The 19,287-nt window shown below is 38.8% G+C and overlaps 1 protein-coding gene across 2 annotated transcripts; it reads right to left on the bottom strand.

Annotated features, from left to right (window-relative positions):
* Positions 1-205: 205 nt before the first annotated feature.
* On the bottom strand, positions 206-14,864 carry LOC110289449 (pyrin and HIN domain-containing protein 1-like). 2 transcript variants are annotated; one of them, XM_021155656.2, is made up of 7 exons: positions 14,575-14,864; positions 8,152-8,433; positions 6,716-6,852; positions 5,333-5,572; positions 3,707-4,120; positions 1,728-1,916; positions 386-554 (listed from the first exon to the last, which is right to left on the bottom strand). In XM_021155656.2, exons 2-7 carry the CDS (start codon positions 8,411-8,413, stop codon positions 534-536), a joined length of 1,263 nt encoding a protein of 420 aa, XP_021011315.1. In that variant the 5' UTR covers positions 8,414-8,433; positions 14,575-14,864; the 3' UTR covers positions 386-533. The 2 variants fall into 2 exon arrangements, with proteins under 2 accessions (XP_021011324.1, XP_021011315.1); XM_021155665.2 differs by lacking the exons at positions 1,728-1,916; positions 3,707-4,120 and having other exon boundaries at positions 206-554.
* Positions 14,865-19,287: the final 4,423 nt, after the last annotated feature.

The following is a 19,287-nucleotide window of genomic DNA, read 5'->3' on the forward strand; positions in this document are numbered from 1 at the left end:
ACTCTACAATGTACTCACATTGACTCAGGGAAAGGCATAGGAAGGACTGCATCACTTCTGAAGACATTAGTCTCCACAACTGCATTCCAGTCTGCATTTCAGCCTCCACATGCTTTTTATTGATGGCTTGATGTTTCCGAGGATGACACAAGCTGTTCCTTTATGAGTAAGGCTTTGTCTTTAAATAGCACACCCAAAACATAAGTGAAAATATTTCATGAAACATGTTTATTCCACCTTGGTCTTCAGACCCAGTTTTAAAGCAACTGACAAATGCAAGAAACTTGTGAAGTACCTGAAGTTTGTTTCATTCAAAGTATAAACACTATAAAATCAAATTATGTAATAAAATGCTAAAACTGTAGAAAGAATAAGCACCGTTTTCTAAAGCAAAGAGCTTGCTTTTATCAGTTGAATGACATTTTTCTGTAGTTGGAACAGGATCTTATCTGTATAAACATCAGTGATGTCCAAGTCCACAAAACAAGAATTAATGCAGTTTCATGAAGGAAGCAGGACTGAGTGGTTGTTTCTCAGTTCCTAGATTTGATGACCTTGAAAAAGATAGTAATGACATTAGATCAGTCTTGGTGGAGCTGGTTATACACTTCCCCCCCTTTAGTCACACTATCTGGTCTCTGTGTGCCACTTCTATATTGTTATTTCATCATCACCTGCCTACTTATGATTTTCTGCCCCTGTGGTCACCTTTTACTCTTTGGCTAGAGACCACAAACATGCATTATTTTTTATTTTTTATTTATTTATTTTTTTACTCTAAACCAGCATGGATGAAGGTGGAAGAGAATGATCGTTTATGGAGCAATGAGAGAGAAGAAGGTGTAAGACCTAAAGGCAAGGGCTCTTGAGTGGAGGGCTTGTATTTGGTAGGAGAGCAAGAAGAATGTACAAAATGCGTGCCCCAAACAGCTGCTGTGGGAGGGTTTAGAATGTTGACTCATGGTCCTGAGAACTAAGGCTCTCTGAAAACATAACCATGTGACTCAGGAGGCGAGCCCTTGTATTTCATTTGTTTGCACTATAATCTTAGCTTTGTTTTAATATACAGCCAGTGCTGCATGGATCTTTGTGTCAAGGTGACAAGAACATGGACTCTGGAAGCTTTGTGGAGTAACTTGTTCTGGGTATTCTTGGCAGCTTATATGAGCTGTTGTAAGTTCTGCTTATGACTCTTAGTGATGTGCATCAATTTTATGTTGTAGATGAGGAGTTTTACTCATTTTGAAAAGAAACCATGTAGACAAAATTTGAAACATGTCTCTTAATCAAAGCCACATTCTTATCAGATAATCTCTCTGCTTGCATAAAGTTAATACTTTCATTACTTAAAAAAAATAAATCAAACAAATAAAAAAACTGACTGTTTTGGAATTGGGCTGGTTTAGAACTCACTATGCAATCCAGGCTAGCCTCCAACTCATACATATCAACCTGCTTGAGTCTCCTAAGTGGTGGAATTAAAGGTATCAACTATGGTGTCCAGCCCATAATATAATGACATTTAAGAATCTTTCTGAATTGCCTTTTTTTTATAATTAAAATCATCATAGTTTAAAGGATAAAAAGGATATGTTTACATATATTAACTGGGAAACTTACTTTTCTTTCATCTCTTGAATTTTCTATGCTATAGCAGCACTGAGTTTCAGTATAATATCCTGAAAGCATGACCCTTGGGAAGGAGAATGTTCCCCTAGAGCACTCACCTGCATGTTACTGTGTGATGTAGATCTCAGCCATGCTTTTTCTTCATCTGGGGTCAGTTCAAAGCATATGAGTCTAAGTTTATCTCCAGGATTACAAGCAATATTGGTCAGTCGTCCATAGACCTCCACTTCCATCATCCCTGTACCATCTCCTATCTCATAGCAAATGTAGTACCCCTTTTCTTCTTTCTGCCAAATAAATTAATGCTATTTCCGTGAGAAATGGCCAGACATTGTCACATCTATCAGAATTGAAGGGTATCTGCAGAACCTTGCTGCTGACAAGAAAAAATAGAGCTATAGGTTGAGATACGAGGCAGCAAAACAGATTATGGGTTGCAAATCCTGATTTGTAAACCCCTTTCAAGCTTTTCTTATAGCCTGTGATGCCCAGTCTTGGTTGTCAACTTTACCACACCAAGAATCAACTAAAACACAACTGAATGCAAAGGTAAGGGGTTATCCTTGATTGGATAATTCAAGGTGGGAAGACTAACCCTAATTCCGGACAATTTGAGCTCAAGAGACCCATTTCAAACTTGGGTCACCCCTTCTGATGTAAGCATACAGAAAAAGACCTGGAAGTAGGATGCTTCTCCTTTTTACCTGTCTGCCCTCACACTCACAGGTAATTTAATCTACTCTGCTGCCGAGTCATTCCTTAACAGTTATTAGAACCTACTTCTTTGGGGATCCAGTGTAGGTTGATGACAATCTAGGATATCCAACCTTAAGGAATGAACAACTAAACATAAGATTATTGGATTTTTTTGTTGTTGTTGTTGTTGTTGGGAGATACCCATTCTTTGACTAGCCAGACCATAGCCTATAAGCTACTTTACTATCTCTTTTTAGTATATATAGATTTATTCTATCAGTTCTCTTCCTTTAGTGAACACATACCTATGTTTGCTGCAGCTTTCCCCCATAGGAAAAATTGTCTTAATTTTTACTGCTATACCAGTAGAGGTTAAATTTCTTCAGGAATTTACATAAGAAAAGTGAAAAAAAATCTGTTTATTTCTTATATAATTTCCCATATAAAGATAAAAAGACTTCCTTGGTTATTTTTGTGTAGAAGAAATACTGTTTTGAGTTTTCATTGACTGGATCCACATTTGTGTGACACACACATTTCCTAATCCCTGCTGTGTCAGTTTGTACTCCACTCAATTAATTTTTGAACTCTATATCTATTATACCTGCACATTCATTTAAATTAACTGCACAGAAATGTCTGGAAAAACAAAAACAAAAAAATCACTGTTTGTGCAGGTGCACCTGTGTGTGAGAGCATAAATACACACACACACACACACATACACACACACACACACACACACTATGAATTTGTGATTTGAAAGCATTTAGGTCTGTTAAGCATAGATAAGTGGAACTAAAAGACATACTCTTTCATTATTTTTCTATTTCATTATCTCTATTTATAAACTAAGAGATTAAACAGCCTTTCTTATCTGTTACATTTATATCTCTTATGTTTTAAAGCAGAGGTCATTCTCTTAACTACCTTTTTGGCTAAAAGTAAAGAATAGAAGACAGGGAACCCTTCAGTGATGCACTGATCAGATCCCAACTTTTTGCACCAGCTCCATTTGGGGGCAGATGGGTTTATTTTGATTTTTGTTTTGGTTATTACAGCCTGTGTCATCTCTCAGGACATCAACTCTCAAATTCTCCTTCAAATTCTCACTAATATAGGAGGTAAAGAACTCAATGAAGCAAAATTTTAATGATGCAAGTATTGATGTAAATGCACAGTCTATGGATGTCTATGAATAACCACCATTTCTTGGCAAAGCTCTTTCTAAAGCAATTTTCATCATGATATCCCAGTCCTCAATACTAATCAAGAATGCCTTGAGTTCTGGCACTCAGTAAATTGACCGATAGCATCTGCCAACTAAGATTGAAAATTAGAGATTGCAGAAGAAATTTTACCAAATAATACAATAGCTTACCTTATGTACAGTAAACACTCCATTCACAAATATTCCTCTTCTCTTTGAGCAAAGATAGTTGATTTTAGGTGTTCGAGTGGCGCTTTTCCTCAGTGAAAGTGGGATATTCATTGGTTCGCCATCATTTACCTCTGACACACTAGATGCACTGTGTATATTTATGAACCCATTGCAGCCAAAATAGTTTGAGATGGTAAGGACCTTATTTGGTATGAACTTCTCCTTCAGGACAATGTCAAACACCTTTACTCTAAAGAATTCTGTTTCTGTAGCCACGGTGGCATGGAACATCTTCTCTCCTTTCGTGTCATATGCAAATGGTTCTGTTACTTTTAACACCATCACTTTTTTGGAACCTTGCTGGTGACCATTTTCCTCAGAAGGCTCTTTGGGTACATTTTTCAGTCTCTGTCTCTGCATAGAATGTACACATCAAAAATGATACCATTAAGGCAAATAATTAGGTAGAATGAGAAAAACAATCTGAACAATAGCTGGCATGATATAACTTAGTTCTTAGAAGAAATGGAGATGTGGGTAATAATTTCAGCTTAGTAGATACTTTCATACTTAGTAGATAAGGCTATTATATGTACATTTCCCTAGTATTAACAAATAAAGCCAAGCTAACTTAAATAGTAGCTCCCAGGATGACATCAGTGTCTGATAAATAGTATACAGGACTTAAGGAATGACTATCATACACTTTCTTTAGAAATGAAGGACGTTTAGTTACAGGTGATATCAGTATGCTTTGCAGGTACAGAAAAGACTGGAAACAGCCTAAACAGGGTTATCTTCATAGATTCCTCATGCAGGGTTTCATATAATAAAATCATTTATGCCTACATTGATTGCATGATTGTTAATTCAACAAATATTAACTATGTTAATATTTTTAAAAATTGTTTTCTGTGAGAATGAGTGTAAGAATGTTCGTAGATGTGTGAGTGACAGACAACACAGGACAAGCTGTGGTGCTAGTCTTGCCTTTTCACCTTGTTGGAGATAGGTCCTTTCTTTTTCACTGTGGTGTGTGTGAGGTATGCTGGCCTGTGAGCTGCTTGGGGAATCTTGTGTGTCCTCTGATCTCTCCATTGGAGCACATTATGGTTATAGAGATGATTGCTACACTCTCTGGTGTTTACTTGCTATGCTCTTAGGTTTTGTCAACTTGATATAAACAAATGACCAGAAAGAGGGAATCTAAACTGAGAAGTTGCATCCATAAGACTGACTTGGCAACCAGGTTATAGGGTATTTGTTGTTATTGCTGTTCTTGTTGTTTTGTTGTTGTTAATGACTGATGTGGAAGACATAACAGTTCTCTCTGAGTGGTGCCATCTCAGGTAGATGTTTCTCTATTATATAAGAAAGCAAGCTCAGCAAGTAAGGGTCTCCTTTCTGGTCTCTGTTTCAATTCCTACCTTCAAGTTCCTGCCTGAGTTTCTGCTTTGGCTTCCCTCAATGAAGGCAGCTTAAACTGAAATAAACCCTTTCCTTCCCAAGTTGCTTCTGTTCAGAATGCTTCATCACTGGGAAAGAAGAAAGCTAGTACAGGGATTAATGAGCTTGTCCAAGGTTGCAATAACCATCTGTCATTCTATTGTGAAAACAGAAAATTACCTTGGCCAGTGTTGCTAGAGGAACTCCAAGTGCCTGGGCACTGCTGGATGCTGTTCCTGGAGACACTGGAGATTCCAGAATCCTGCTGGGTGGTCTTGTTGGAGTTTCGGGGGACTGAATGGTGCTTTGTAATGTTTCTGAAGATATGCTGCTGGTCTGACCACTGCTGGATGCTATTGTTGGAGAAATTTGAATGGCTTGGTTCCTTCTGGAAGCAGTTGGTAAAGATAACTGAGCAACCTGGACAATATGGGAGGGAGTTGGAAGGCATTTGAGAAGTCAGGGGACTGAGGCTGTTGCTGCAGACACCTGATGAGTCAGATTCTGGCAAACATATAAGATGGCTCTGTAATCTCCTGAGGTATTTGTGACAACAGTTCAGGATTTCTGGTGTCATCTGTTAACATTAAATTTTTTAACTGACCATCTAAAAACTCTAGATAAATTAAACTGCTGCCTACATAGTCTATTGCCATCAAAATGACTTTATAAGGGCATACCCTCCCAAGGAAGAAAAAAGATTTATTTAACAGAGGTTTTGATATAAGCATTTGATAATAGGGTGAGTGATTTAATCGCATGAAGAGATTGTAGAATCCTAGGTTTATATGGGTTTGCTTTTCCTTCTTTCAGTGATCCACATCTCTTTGTCTTGATAACCATCAATTTTCTTCCTTTATTGTGTTAGAGACTAGACCCAAACTCTTATGCATGCCAAGCTCCTCTCCTACTTATTCTGAACCCTCCACTAGTCATGGTTTTCAGTGTTAAATGAAGCACAATCATTTTCGAAAAAGAGATTCAAGATCCTTTAGAACAGCATCCTTTAAATAGAAGATCAGAGGTAGGATTGCCTCACACTGGTTCAAACAATTCATTTACATCACTCTTCAGTGCATCATCGTGGTGACAGATTAGCTGGTCTATATTTAGAAAGTCCAATTTGAGGTTCAATATCCACTAACAGGCTTTGGAAAGCAATGTCTTTAAACTGACCACATGTAAACAATGTATAAAGAAAAAATAATGATTTAGCCTGTTTTATATTCCCATATTGTGCCTGTTTGGGTGGGATGTACCATTGTGGCCTGTGGGATCTGTGGGTTGAACATGGGCCTTCAGCATGGCACTAAGCACCTTTACTTGCTGAGCCCTCTTGCCTGCCTAAGTAATGATTTTATATTTCCATTGTAGAGAATTACGTTACATAAGTTACAGCATGCAGTAGTTCAGACACACGAATGACCAGTAAATATAAAATTAATTACTTCAAATATCGATTTTTACTAGGTCCTATGACTCGATGGACAGATAAATATTCACTTGGTGGTAAAATGGGGAGAGACCTTAGTAGATTTTCCACTGGGATCTTAGCCACCATACCTGTGTGTCAGGTGTACTCCTCCCTGATTCTGGTTCTGCATCTTCATTTGTGGTGGACATAGGTTGGGAAGTACTGGGTTCTTCTTGCCTTTGTCTTTTTACTGCAGTTTTCCTTTTCCCTGTCCCTTTCTTTTTAGCTGATGCAAAAGAGAAAAGACAGTAAACATTGGGAACTTTTCTAAGAGAACTGAAGTACACCCTTTGCTCTCAGCTCCAGATTGTCTCACTGTGCTTACCTCCTTCTGCTAGAGAAGTTTCCTGTGCCCATACAGTGGCCAAAACTATGAAGTCAGGCACAGGACAGCCTCTGGGTTTTACTTGTTCTCCACAAGGAAAGTTGGTATAGTTTTCCCATTCTGGGGACTTCTATGTCTATCAGTCAATCCCTGCCCCAACCCTCTTATTCTACAGTCTATTTCTAAGAATTTAAAGTTTAGGTCTGGGGAGATGTTTCAGTGGGTAGAGCCCTTGCTCTCAAACATGAAAACCTGACTTTGGCTATCTAGTGACAACTCAAATTGCCCATCTAGAGCCTTTAGGCTATACAGGAATATTCTAGCTTGCCTGTTTAACAGAAAATGAGAGCCTCGCATTCAGGAAGAGACTTTTTCTCAAAAACAATATAGAACACAATATTGGAAGACACCCAGTGTTGATCACTGGCCGCTAAATTCTACTATGACAATAACCATTGACAAATCATCCTCTGTAGATGATCACTAAGAATTAGAAAATCATTGAAAGAAATGATCTGATTGGTGATATGACAAAATTCTGCTATTTACCTTGACTTTCTACCTTTGTGTCTGTTTGATTTTAATCTATTAATTTGATTATTGATTGTTTGTAGGGTTTGATATTGAGTCTAGCTACATAGCTACAGCCTGGCCTTTAACTGAATATCTCTGTGTTTCATCTTTCACAGATGGGACCACAGATAGGACATTTTATGACCAAATTAATAATACTTTTTGTTTGTTGTTTGTTTAAAGCCAGGTGACTTTAAAAGTGGAACCACTTATCATTGAGAAGTAGACTTTAGTGTAATTATTTAATTTTTTTTGTATAACAGATAATGTTGAGTGCCTTAATGGAGCATTAGCATTAATTAACTTAAATATTTTAAAATAAATATCCCTAACTTTATTTTGTAATTTTCTCACCTTTCTACAGTAGGGAGAAGTCTCATCTCCCAAGAGCTTCTGTGTTTTTATTTTTCAGAATGCCCCCAAAGATATCCAACCCCAAATACATCAAAAATCTTTGCAGGAAGGAAATTTTGTCAGATGTCAATATTTTGACACCTGAAATGTTGACATTTCTATACATCCAGAGGCACACACCAAAATAGGCCATGTCACTTATGATCACTGTGGAGTGAGCACATGTTTGAAAAAACTAAAGAAAGGGTGACATCCAGGGTGTTCCCCTATTACCTTTTGCCTTCTCATTTTTGAGTTTATTAGCAATGTCTCCAAGTCCTGGAATCTGCTTATATAGTTTTATCAGTTGATCCACTCCAGCATCTTTTGGGAACTTGTCTTCCATCAAATCAGCAATCTTAACTCTGTCATACTCATCTTGCATTTTATTTAGTTTTAGTTCTTTGCTCAACAAGGACTTAACCATTCTAAAATCATGGTCATTAATACCCATTAATCCTGTCAGAAGAACAATTCTCTTGTATTCATTCACCATCTTTCAAATTATGTGTGAACCTAAATGAGAATAATAGCATACAGAATTATACACATTTACATACAAATTCAAAAACAAGATACACCCAGGTGAGTGAAAGACCCATGCCATAGTGTTCACAGTTGTCTGTATGAGAGAGATTGTGAAATGGGCTATTTTGAAAAATGAGAGCAGAATTAATCCATTAATAAACAAGCCCAGAAAATTCTTCCCTGTTAACAACAGTATGTAGCTTAGGTCTTTCATGATCTGTGGTGGAAGAATATTGAAATAAACAGTTGCTGCAGTGTTTAGAGTATGGGCTATAAGCATTGTCTTAGTCATTGTTCTATTGCTGTGAAGAGACACTATGACCACAGCAACTCTTAGAAAAGAAAGCATTTAATTGGGTGCTTCATCCATCATCATCATGATAAGGAGCATGGCAGCAGGCAGGGAGACATGGTGCAGGAAAAATAGCTGCTAGTTCTACATCAGGATCCATAGGCATCAGGAAGAGAGAGCCACTGGACCTGCCTTGGGCTTTTGAAATGTCTAAGCCCACACCCAGTGACATACTTCCTCCAACAAGGCCACACTATTCCAACAAGATTGTACTTCCTAATCCTTTAAAATAGTGCCAGTCCCTAGTGACTAGCAATTCAGATCTAGGAACCCATGTGGGGAGCATCCTTATTCAAACCATCAGATATGTTGAAATTCTGGTTGGCCTTTCTAGTAATCATTGATGGTGGAGCTTATCTCTGGATGTCTGAAGCTTGTAGGTTCCCTACACTCTTAACTGGAATGGATTATATGCAAAGGGGCTGCATCCTCTCACCATATAAATGTATATTGGTTAGCTACAGCACACAACCCATGCTGGGGGCACTGACTCTTGCCCACTTGGTTCTAATCATCTCTTATTGGCATTCTGTTTCTCTTGAATCCTCATCTCAGGGTCCTCTGTGACCAAATGATTGTTACTGTGATGAACATCTACATACTTTTAAGAGTCAGGTCACAATATTTATTGGGTAGAAGTATGCCAAAATTGCTTGGATTTTTTTCTCCTTTCTGTTTGATGTCTTTTGATATCATTCATCACTCTTATTTGTTTATAGAATCTGTTTTCTGTATATAAATGATAAATACATTCAGTTTAAATCCCTTGATGATCCCTCAATTTGTTTTTGTTTTAAACCTTACTCCTTAAAATCTTCTGGGAAGCCTCAAATGATCTGTCTTTGTATTTGTGTTCTTTTATTCTTAATATGAGAGGCCTGAGGGTCTACAGCCTTCCTGCACCAGTCCTGCTTTGTGATGTAGCTAAAAAGAGTTTCACTGCCATTTATTCATTTCTTTCTGTTTGCTGCCTATGATAACTTTTAAGAAAAAAAAACAATATGAGCTTTTGCCTTCTGGAATGTTCCAGAATTCCTGAAAGAACATTATTCTGCAAGTCTGGATCTGATTAGCCATTTGTGTACTTTCTGGGTGACTCCGAATAGGTTCCAAATTAGCTTAAATCTGTAAATACTGTGGGTTAGGGATTATGTTCTGTATATCTTTTGTATAATTGGAATGTTACATTTCCTGGACCTATTCATTGCTATTCTTTGGAGAAAAATTACAAGCATCATGTGGCTGAAAAGACCCAGAGGATGAAGGGAAAGTCCACTCAAAGATACATGCTAGTTAAGATGACTAAAGATATTGAAGAATGTGAGTGTCCTGTAAACCTTCAGACATGAAGATGGCTATCTTAGGGTTTCTACTGCTGTGATAAAACATTGAACCAAAGATGCTTGGTAAGGAAAAGACTTCAACCGCCAGTTTCTTGCCTTAACATCCTGTCCTGATTTCCTTTAATGATATGCTGTAGTGTACAAAATAAACTCTTTCCTCCTCATGCCACACAGGGATGTTGTTTACTGGCCTGCTATCCATAGCTTGTTGAGCATGCTTTCTTACAGGATCCAGAACCACCAGCTCAGGGATGACACTTCTCACAGTGAACTGGACCTTCCATGTCAATCAAGAAAACTCCCCACAGTCATGCCCACAAGCCAGTCTGGCAGATCCATTTTCTCAATGAAGATTCTGGTTTACAAAATGACTCTAATTTCTGTCTAGCTGACATGAAAGTAGTCAGTCCAACTAAATCACTTGCAAAGATTCGAGGACAAGGTTAAAGCTTATTCTCAGCAGAAACTTTGCCTTGAACAAGAATGTGTGAACTTTACATATCACTGCTCCATGATGTAATAAACCAAAGAGCTTTAAAAATAAAAAAACTTTGATTTCTTTCATGACTTGTGACAAAACACAGCTCCAAAAGATATGATTGTGACATGTCAAGAGGTATGAATAATTTGTATGCATCCCACTTACATGGGAACCATCACACTTTGTTCTTGACAGACTGCCTTGATTTTATGGTAATGATCCCTATCAGTGAAGTTCCCAGTAAAATTGTATTTAGGAAATAGGTATTAATATACATCTGCAGATACCACATTCTGGATAGGAAAATATATTCCTGCTTTTATAAGGAGGTACCTTAAACTTGGCATAAATTAAAATAAACAATGAAACAAAGCCTGCAAGTAGTATCTTAAATTGATAAATATGACAGCTTCAAAAATATATTGTCTAATACTGCCAGCTTCAGTAGTTTCAAAGACCAAAACCACAAAAAACAGATATTAGAATTATTTGTGATGAAGCAATTGTGAGTAAAGTTGGATTGCCTTGCAGTAAAAATTTAACAGAAACACCAATTTTACTGGTCTTGCCTCTGCATTACAAGAGAAGCCCAAGTGAAATAAGAAAATCAGGAAGAATAGCTGACTGTTAGAGCAATGGAAAAGATGTAACAGTTCACTAACAGTTTTCTTTAAACTATAAAACATAGCTATAAAGAAAAGACAAGGAGGAGAATACAGAAGTATCACAAATGAAACAACTACAGCAGAAACTTTTTTTTAAAAAATGGTATTATGAGCCTGAATATGTATGTCATAGTCATTTAAGTAAAAGCTTTTGTTAAATTTTATTTAAGATATGTTGCTCTGGTTAAGTCAATGATAACCAAGCTATAATCTGTAGAACCACACGAGGTAGGCATAGAATAAACAACTTGAGCTGTTGTTCTCAACCTTCCTGATACTGAAACTCTTCAATACAGTTGCTCATGTGGTGACCCTAACTGCAAAATTATTTTATTGCTATTTCGTAACTGTAATTTTGCTACTGTTATGAACTGTAAATATCTGTTATGCAGGATATCTGATATGCTGTATATCTGATATGCAATCCATGTGAAAGGGTTGTTGAAACCACCAAACATGTCCCACCCACAGGTAGAGAAACACTGGATGGAGTGAAGAGATAGATCTCTTTAGGAAATGACAATAAAATAGATAATTATGGAATGGGACTTGGGACAGGAAGATCAAATGGGGAGGGGAAGAGGAGAAGGAGTTATNGAAGGGAATATGGGGAGAGAATATAAAGTTAAAGGACATTTGAGNAGTAGTATGGAAACCNAATACAGTAGAAATCTCCCAAAATATTATATATATGAAGGCAGTCTAAGTGGAATTTCAAATTAATAGAAGAGACAGAGTCCCACCTAGGCACTTCTTGTCACCATATGAAGCTTTCATAACTGGAATTGGGTTACACTTAATTGAGTTGTTGTCCAAAGGGTCCCCACAGGAATTCCCAAACAGCCCAGGCTTTTGCCAAGACTTCCGGTTGCTCATCACAAATGGACAAAAGGCCCCAGTGAAGAAGATTTCACTGTCACAACTCTGAACATAGAGATGTCTGGCTGGTGCCTACATAAAGCCTCACCCCCACTTGCTAATTTTGTTGGTACAAAAAGATATTCTGCACACTAACAAAAGAGAATTATAGACACCAACCCAGGCATACATCACTCTTTCATTTGCTTAAAGTTTGGCAGTTGTTGTTTTTTTTCTTTGGGTGTAATTTTATTTTATTTTCTTGTTTTGGGGGTTTTGCTATAAGCTTTTTGGTTTTATTTTGAGGAAGAACTTAAAGTTGGGTTGGTAGAGAAGGTCAGAGGATATGAAAAAATTTGGGGAGTGGAAGAATTGTAAAAATATTTTTAAATTTAAAATTATTTTAAATAATAAAAATATAATATAATACAAATTGATATATATAGCCATATGTTATTAATAAACCTTATTAAATAATAAGGGGAATTTTTAAACCAAACCATTTCATATTGTAACTAAAAAAAAAGTCATTTCATCTATATTATATTTAAGTTGATTTAAAATACTACAAAATGAAAACATTCCTACAAATAGTTGATTTATCTAATAAGGTGGAGAGCTTTTGGTGCTGTCTATAGAAATTTGGCCAGTACTTGTCACTGGGCTCAGAGGAGGAAGTAGGATCAGTAAGAGCATTGCATTTGGGCTGATGCTAGGATTGAGGTAAGCACAGTCAAGGAAGGTGTGACTTTCCTTTTGTTTCGGTAATCCCTAGAAATGATGACTCAGGATACTTTGTTTATTGCTTTGGCTGATTCCTACCTGGTGTGATCTCTTTGTTCATAGCCTTTCTTGATTACTTTGATTTAAGAACTGACCCTGTTCTCTGCAAGTACCTAGAAGGTATAAAAGCTGACTGGTAAAAAATAAACCTGCTTTAGCATCAGCGCTGGCTGGTGTAATGTTATAATATCTAATTGTCTTTTTCTTTTTAATCCTCCCTCCCTTGAGACATTGTTGACTGACTAAGCTGACTTGCTTATAATAATAATAGAAAGACCAGAATATCATGGTACATTTAGAAGTACATATCTATGGAGACTCTGCCAGAGCCTGACTAATACAGATTGCAGATGCTCGCAGCCAACCACCAGACTGAACAATGGGACCCCAGTGGAGGAGTTAGGGAAGGACTGAAGGAGCTGAAGGGGTTTGCCATCCCATGGGAAGAACAACAATATCAACCAACCAGAGCCCCCAGAGATATCAGGGACTAAACCACCAACCAAAGAGTATACATGAAGGGAACTGTGGATCCAGCTGCAAATGTAGCAGAGGATGGCCTTATTTGTTATCAGTGGGAGGAGTGGCTCTTGGTCCTGTGAAGGCCCAATGACCCAGTGTTGGGGGATGGCAGGGCAGGGAGGCAGGAGTGGATGGGTGTGTGAGGGAGTACCCTCATAGAGGCAGAGGAAGAGAGGATGAGATAGTTGGTTTGAAGAGGGGAAACTGGGAAGGTGGATAACATTTGAAATGTAATAAAATAAAATAAAAATAAAAATAAATAAAAAAAGAAGTACATCTCTTGATTGTTAAAAATAAGTAAAATCTTTTGCAGTGATTTAGAAAGTTTAGCTACAATAATTAATAAACTTAGCGAGCCTTGTCAAATGTTCACAGAACTTTGAAATCAATTAAGAGCTTCTATCCAAGTCCTCTGCCATGCTACATATATTCTTCAAACTGTTCTATAAATGTGCAAGATACATGTGTTCCAATTAACTTTCCATCACTCTATTACACTTCACCATTAGAGAACCAAAAGGAAAAGAAAACAGCCAAAACCAATTTTCCTGATGGTAGAAATTAACAATAATGGAATTACCACCTTTAGAGAGGTGTGAAGAAGAGAACAACACAGAATGTGCTTGGGAAATGGTAAAACCATTGTGTGTTTATATATTATGAACCTGAGAAACTTCCTAGTGATAGGATACTAGAAAATTCATTTCATGTCCAGAGGCACTTTTCATTCACAATAATTTTTCATGTCACTATCTTGGCTTTTTCCCACTCACCCACAGCTCCCATGAAATCCCAGATATACATGAACTCCCTATCTGAGCTAATTAAAGCCTTCACATTACCCACTTATTCAGATTTATACTTAGAAAGTTCATTAAACAATCTAAAATATGCAAAATGTTTTATTCTTAGCTCATTCCTCTGTGGTGGAGGACTAAAGATGTCTGCCATCTTTTTGAGTGACTGACCCTAATCCGGCTGCTGTGGGCTCACTGCTGAGTGCAGCAGGCACCAGATCAGCACTGCCTCCTCCACAAGAACCAGCAAAGGTCTTTTCACTGTCCTTGTTGTTTTTACAGATGTAGCCAATATCTACCATATCTACAGAAAACAGGTAGAACTCACCTTGCTGGATGTTTCTCTAAGGATGTAAAGCTGAGATGTTCTACAGGGCAGGACTAGAGGCTTCTTCACTCTTCTTCCCCCTCTTCTCTTTTGTCTTTCTTCTTCTTAAAGTTTGTTGGGGACTGGGAGGAGTTTGTGTGTGTGTGTGTGTGTGTGTGTGTGTGTGTGTGTGTGTGTAAGAAGATAAACCAATAAATCTCTTGGGAACTGGAAAATGTAATCTACAGAAATTCTCAGGTTAGACTCACTCCATGGACTGAGGCTTGCTGAATGTCTCAGCTGGGTGTTGTTTTGTGGGCAGAAGAGCTAAGAAATAGCATGTTCTCCTCCCGGCAGAGTGCATCGCTTTCGATTTCCTCAGAGACTGAAACTCAACAGTTTTCTTCCTGTATACCTTTTAGTCACCATAAGAAAGTCAGAGACAGTTACACTCCATTGATAAGTTTTGCTTTTCTTACAAATCTTACAGGTACAAGAACCAAATATAAAAGCTCTGTATCCAACAAACTCACAAGGGAGTCACCAGGAATGTGCTCTCTTTTGAATAAAGATGGACTCCCAAAAGGCAAATAAGTCACCAGGTCACTTTCTTTCCTGCTCAGGATGCAGATGGCAGCAGGAGAAATTGGCAATTGCTAGCTGCTCTTGAATGAATTTCAAAAAAGAAAAAAAAAATCTGAGATGAAATTGCTTTTGGTTTAAACACTTCACTTCTTTGTTAGTTCCCTGAACTTTCCAGAGTACCAATGTTGTTAAAAACATACGACTCCAAACTCACATAAGCAGAAAGGATTTTGGCTTTAGCTTTCCTCTTTTCTGTTACTCCTCCTCCTCCTCCTCCTCCTACTACTACTACTACTACTACTACTACTGTTAATTTATTTACTTTTAAAGACAGAGTCTCACTGTGTAGTCTTGGCTGGTCAGGAACTAACTCTGTAGACCAGGCTCACTTTAGGTTTAAATCTTTTACCCAGCTTTGGAAAGTAGTATTCTTTAACTGGTGATTGCCTTAGTTAAGAACTTTTAAAAACATGCCATCCTTTCATGTTTCTATCATTGGGAATTGCATTACCTTGAAGTACTTCTGAAACAATGTAGATGACTAGAAACTGTGGATTTGCTGATTAGATGCCATCTTCACTAGTTTCTTAGACTACATAAAATACTAATTATTCCCAAAAAGGAGGAAGGGGAAGGAAAGCCAGAGAGAAGCTTTTCTTGCGAGAGCTAAGGCACTGGACCTGTGGTGTGTCTCCACCATTGATTCTGGTTGCAGCCCTTTATTCATGGTGGATGGAGGTTAGAAAATACCATCTTTATCTTTCTTTTGTTTGGCCAATGTAGTTTTTCCTTTCGTTTCTTCATCTTTTGAACTGATGTAGTAAAGAAAGCCAGGGGAAGTTGATCCTACTGTTTCCGCTCAGCTCATGCTTATGTCTCAGTGGACTTGCCTATCCCTGCTGCAGAAGCCCAACATAGCCATAAGTTAGCCAAAGTTACCAAGCCATTATAAGATGGCACAGGCCTCAACTGTGCCTAACTAGTAAACAAGCCTTGTACGCAGGTGCAAGAGTGAACTCACGCTTAGTCACTGCCCATCTAGAGGCGTAGTAATGGGGTGATGGGCGAGCAACAAATCAGGAGCTGACACGTCACATCAGGTGCTGAAACGCCATGGCTGACAGCTATATAAGCAATGCCATTTTCTGGGGTCTGGGTCTTCCCTCTTGAAGAAGCAATAATGCTTTTGCTGCAGAAGATCCGGTTGTCTGAGTGTGTTCTTGTCGGTGAGAACAATAGCTCGGGACAAGTGGTGCGAAGAGCCCAGGTATTTTATATAATCACACTGGCGCAAGGGAGATCCCCTGTTCGCAGGGCAGAATCAGTACTGCAGGACACTAAGGCTCTGTAAGGTATGTACAGTCTTGAAATTTCTCCAGAGTTAGATGCCCTTTTGATTGTTTTCACAGCGATTGTTCCTTCCCTTTTGGTTTCGTTTTGCTTCCACCACTGTAACAGCTGACTGTTTCTCAGTCGTGGTCAGGCCTGGACAGTGACCAGTATTGCTGACTGGTTCTCAGTCGCTGTCAGGCCCGGACAGCCACCAGTATCTCCCACTCTGTAGTAAGGGCCTTACAGTCGGTCCTGAAGCAGTGTGGCCTGAAAATCGCCACTAAGACTATAGAGGGATTTGTCAGGGAGATAGACCGTGTGGCACCATGGTATGCGTGCTCAGGGTCATTAACTGTCGCCTCTTGGGACAAACTGAAAGGATATCTAGTTAGGGAACAGCAGAACGGCAAACTTAAAGCAGGGACCATGCCATTGTGGAAACTGGTGAGATCGTGCTTAACAGAAGAGGATTGTCAGCAAATGGTTGAAGGGGGGCAGAAAGTTTTGGACGATATTCAAGACAGTCTATCAGAGACAGAGTGGGGAGAGAGATTAAAAGTTGGGAGGAAACAAGGTGCACCGAAGAATAAAGACCTTTCCACGGGCCTTGAGCCCGAGGAAAAGATAAATAAGGGACAAAATGCCCTCGGAGAATTTAGAAAAAGGAATGGACAGGGAGAGAAGAAGAGAGATCAAGCTGGGGAGGCGCATAAGGAAAGGAGCCTCTACCCACCATTAGATGAGTTCAAGGCACTAGCTGTCAGTAGCTCAGAATCGTATAAGGAACTTAGCTCCTCGGAGGAGACAGACTAAGAGGAAGAAGCGGCTCGCTATGAGGGAGAAAGATACCAGCCAGATGAAAGACAAGCTAATCAGTCACAGAATAACATAAAGAAAGCAAAAGTAGCTAGAGACAAATGTCAATTCCCTGCGCAGTCTTTGGGTCCGCAACCTCTGGGTCCTAGTGCACCTCCGCCCTATGTGCAGAGGTATCATTTAACTCATTCATTTCAAAAGAGGAACAGAGAAAAGTGCAGCAAGGAGTATATACAGATTAAAGAACTTGCGGAGTCAGTCCGTAACTATGGAGTCAATGCCAACTTTACTGTAGCCCAAGTCAAAAGGCTTGCGACTCTGGCAATGACCCCCGGCGATTGGATGACATTTTGATTTTCCATAAAAATTCACAGTTATTGCAAGATGCATACCCTATATTAATAAAAAAGTTAGGGCAATGGGGATTGCAGGTGGCCACCGAAAAGGTGCAAGTTGCTCAAATGGGAGCCTTCCTAGGGTCACTCATTTATCCTGACAAAATTGTCCCTCAAAAATTAGAGATTCGCAAAGATCAACTACATACCTTGAATGATTTCCAAAAATTGCTAGGAGATATTAATTGGCTAAGACCATTTTTGAAAATTCCATCAGCAGAATTAAAGCCCTTATTTGATATATTAGAGGGAGATACCCACATCTCCTCCCACAGAGCACTTACCCCAGCTGCATGTCAAGCTTTACAAACGATAGAAAAGGCCTTACAAGATGCTCAATTACAATGCATTGATGAGTCAAAGTCATTTGAATTGTGCATATTAAAAACTGCAGTTACCAACAGCAGTCTTATGGCAAAATGGACCCTTATTGTGGGTCCACCCTAATGCTTCCCCTGCAAAAATCATTGAGTGGTATCCTAATGCAGTTGCTCAACTTGCACTTTGGGGGATAAAAGCAGCCATTACTCATTTTGGGAAAGAACCTCATATGCTAATTATGCCTTATGCATCTCAAGTTCAAACCCTGGCAGCAACAACTAACGACTGGGCAGTCTTGGTTGCCTCCTATTCAGGACAAATTGATAATCATTATCCAAAACATCCAATTTTACAGTTCACCTTAAGCCAAGCCATAATGTTTCCAGTAATAACAGCCAAACACCCACTTCTGGTTGGGGTAGTAGTTTATACAGATGGATCCAAATCTGGTATAGGTGCATATGTAGTAAATGCCAAGTAACATCTAAACAATATAATGAAACATCACCCCAGGTTGTAGAGTGTTTGGTAGTTCTAGAGGTCCTTGAAACTATCCTGGGACTGCTCAATATTGTATCTGATTCCTTATATGTGGTTAATGCAGTTAATATACTTGAAGTTGCTGGTTTAATTAGACCCTCTAGCAAGCTTGNTCACATTTTTCAGCAAATTCAATCAGCCCTGTTACATAGAAGACATCTTCTGTATATTACTCATGTTAGGGCTCATTCTGGCCTTCCTGGCCCCATGTCTCATGGAAATAACTTGGTAGACAAAGCCACTAGAATCGTGGCTGCTGCTCTGTCCTTGCAGGCAGAGGCTACAAGGGAGTTTCATAAATGCTTCCACGTGACAGCTAAAACTTTATGCTGCCGTTTCACTTTAACCAGGAAAGAAGCTCGTGACATTGTCACCCAATGTCAAAACTGTTGTCAATTTCTGCCTACTCCTCATGTAGGGGTAAACCCCCAAGGCATCAGGCCATTACAGGTCTGGCAAATGGATGTCACTCATATTTCCTCCTTTGGAAGAAATCAATATTTACATGTTTCCATTGATACCTGCTCTGGTGTTGTTTGCTACACCTTTAACAGGTGAGAAAGCCTCTCATACAGCACAGTTTAGAAGCGTGGAGTGCTTGGGGCAAGCCCACAATTCTTAAAACTGATAATGGGCTAGTATATACCTCTACTAAATTTCAGCAATTTTGTCATCAAATGGATGTCACTCACCTGACTGGCCTTCCTTATAATCCTCAAGGACAAGGCATTGTGGAACATGCCCA

Source organism: Mus caroli, chromosome 1 (genome assembly GCF_900094665.2).
Source record: "Mus caroli chromosome 1, CAROLI_EIJ_v1.1, whole genome shotgun sequence".
In the NCBI taxonomy this organism is placed as follows: domain Eukaryota; kingdom Metazoa; phylum Chordata; class Mammalia; order Rodentia; family Muridae; genus Mus; species Mus caroli.

What these genes read in the sequence shown, in the direction of transcription:
- LOC110289449 (XM_021155656.2), bottom strand. Translation starts at nt 8,413, where the DNA reads ATGGTGAATGAATACAAGAGAATTGTTCTTCTGACAGGATTAATGGGT. An exon ending in GGAGTACACCTGACACACAG is followed by an intron (nt 5,573 to 6,715) that starts GTATGGTGGCTA and finishes CATATTGTCCAG; the next exon opens with GTTGCTCAGTTATCTTTACC. An exon ending in CTCTAGCAACACTGGCCAAG is followed by an intron (nt 4,121 to 5,332) that starts GTAATTTTCTGT and finishes CATTCTATGCAG; the next exon opens with AGACAGAGACTGAAAAATGT.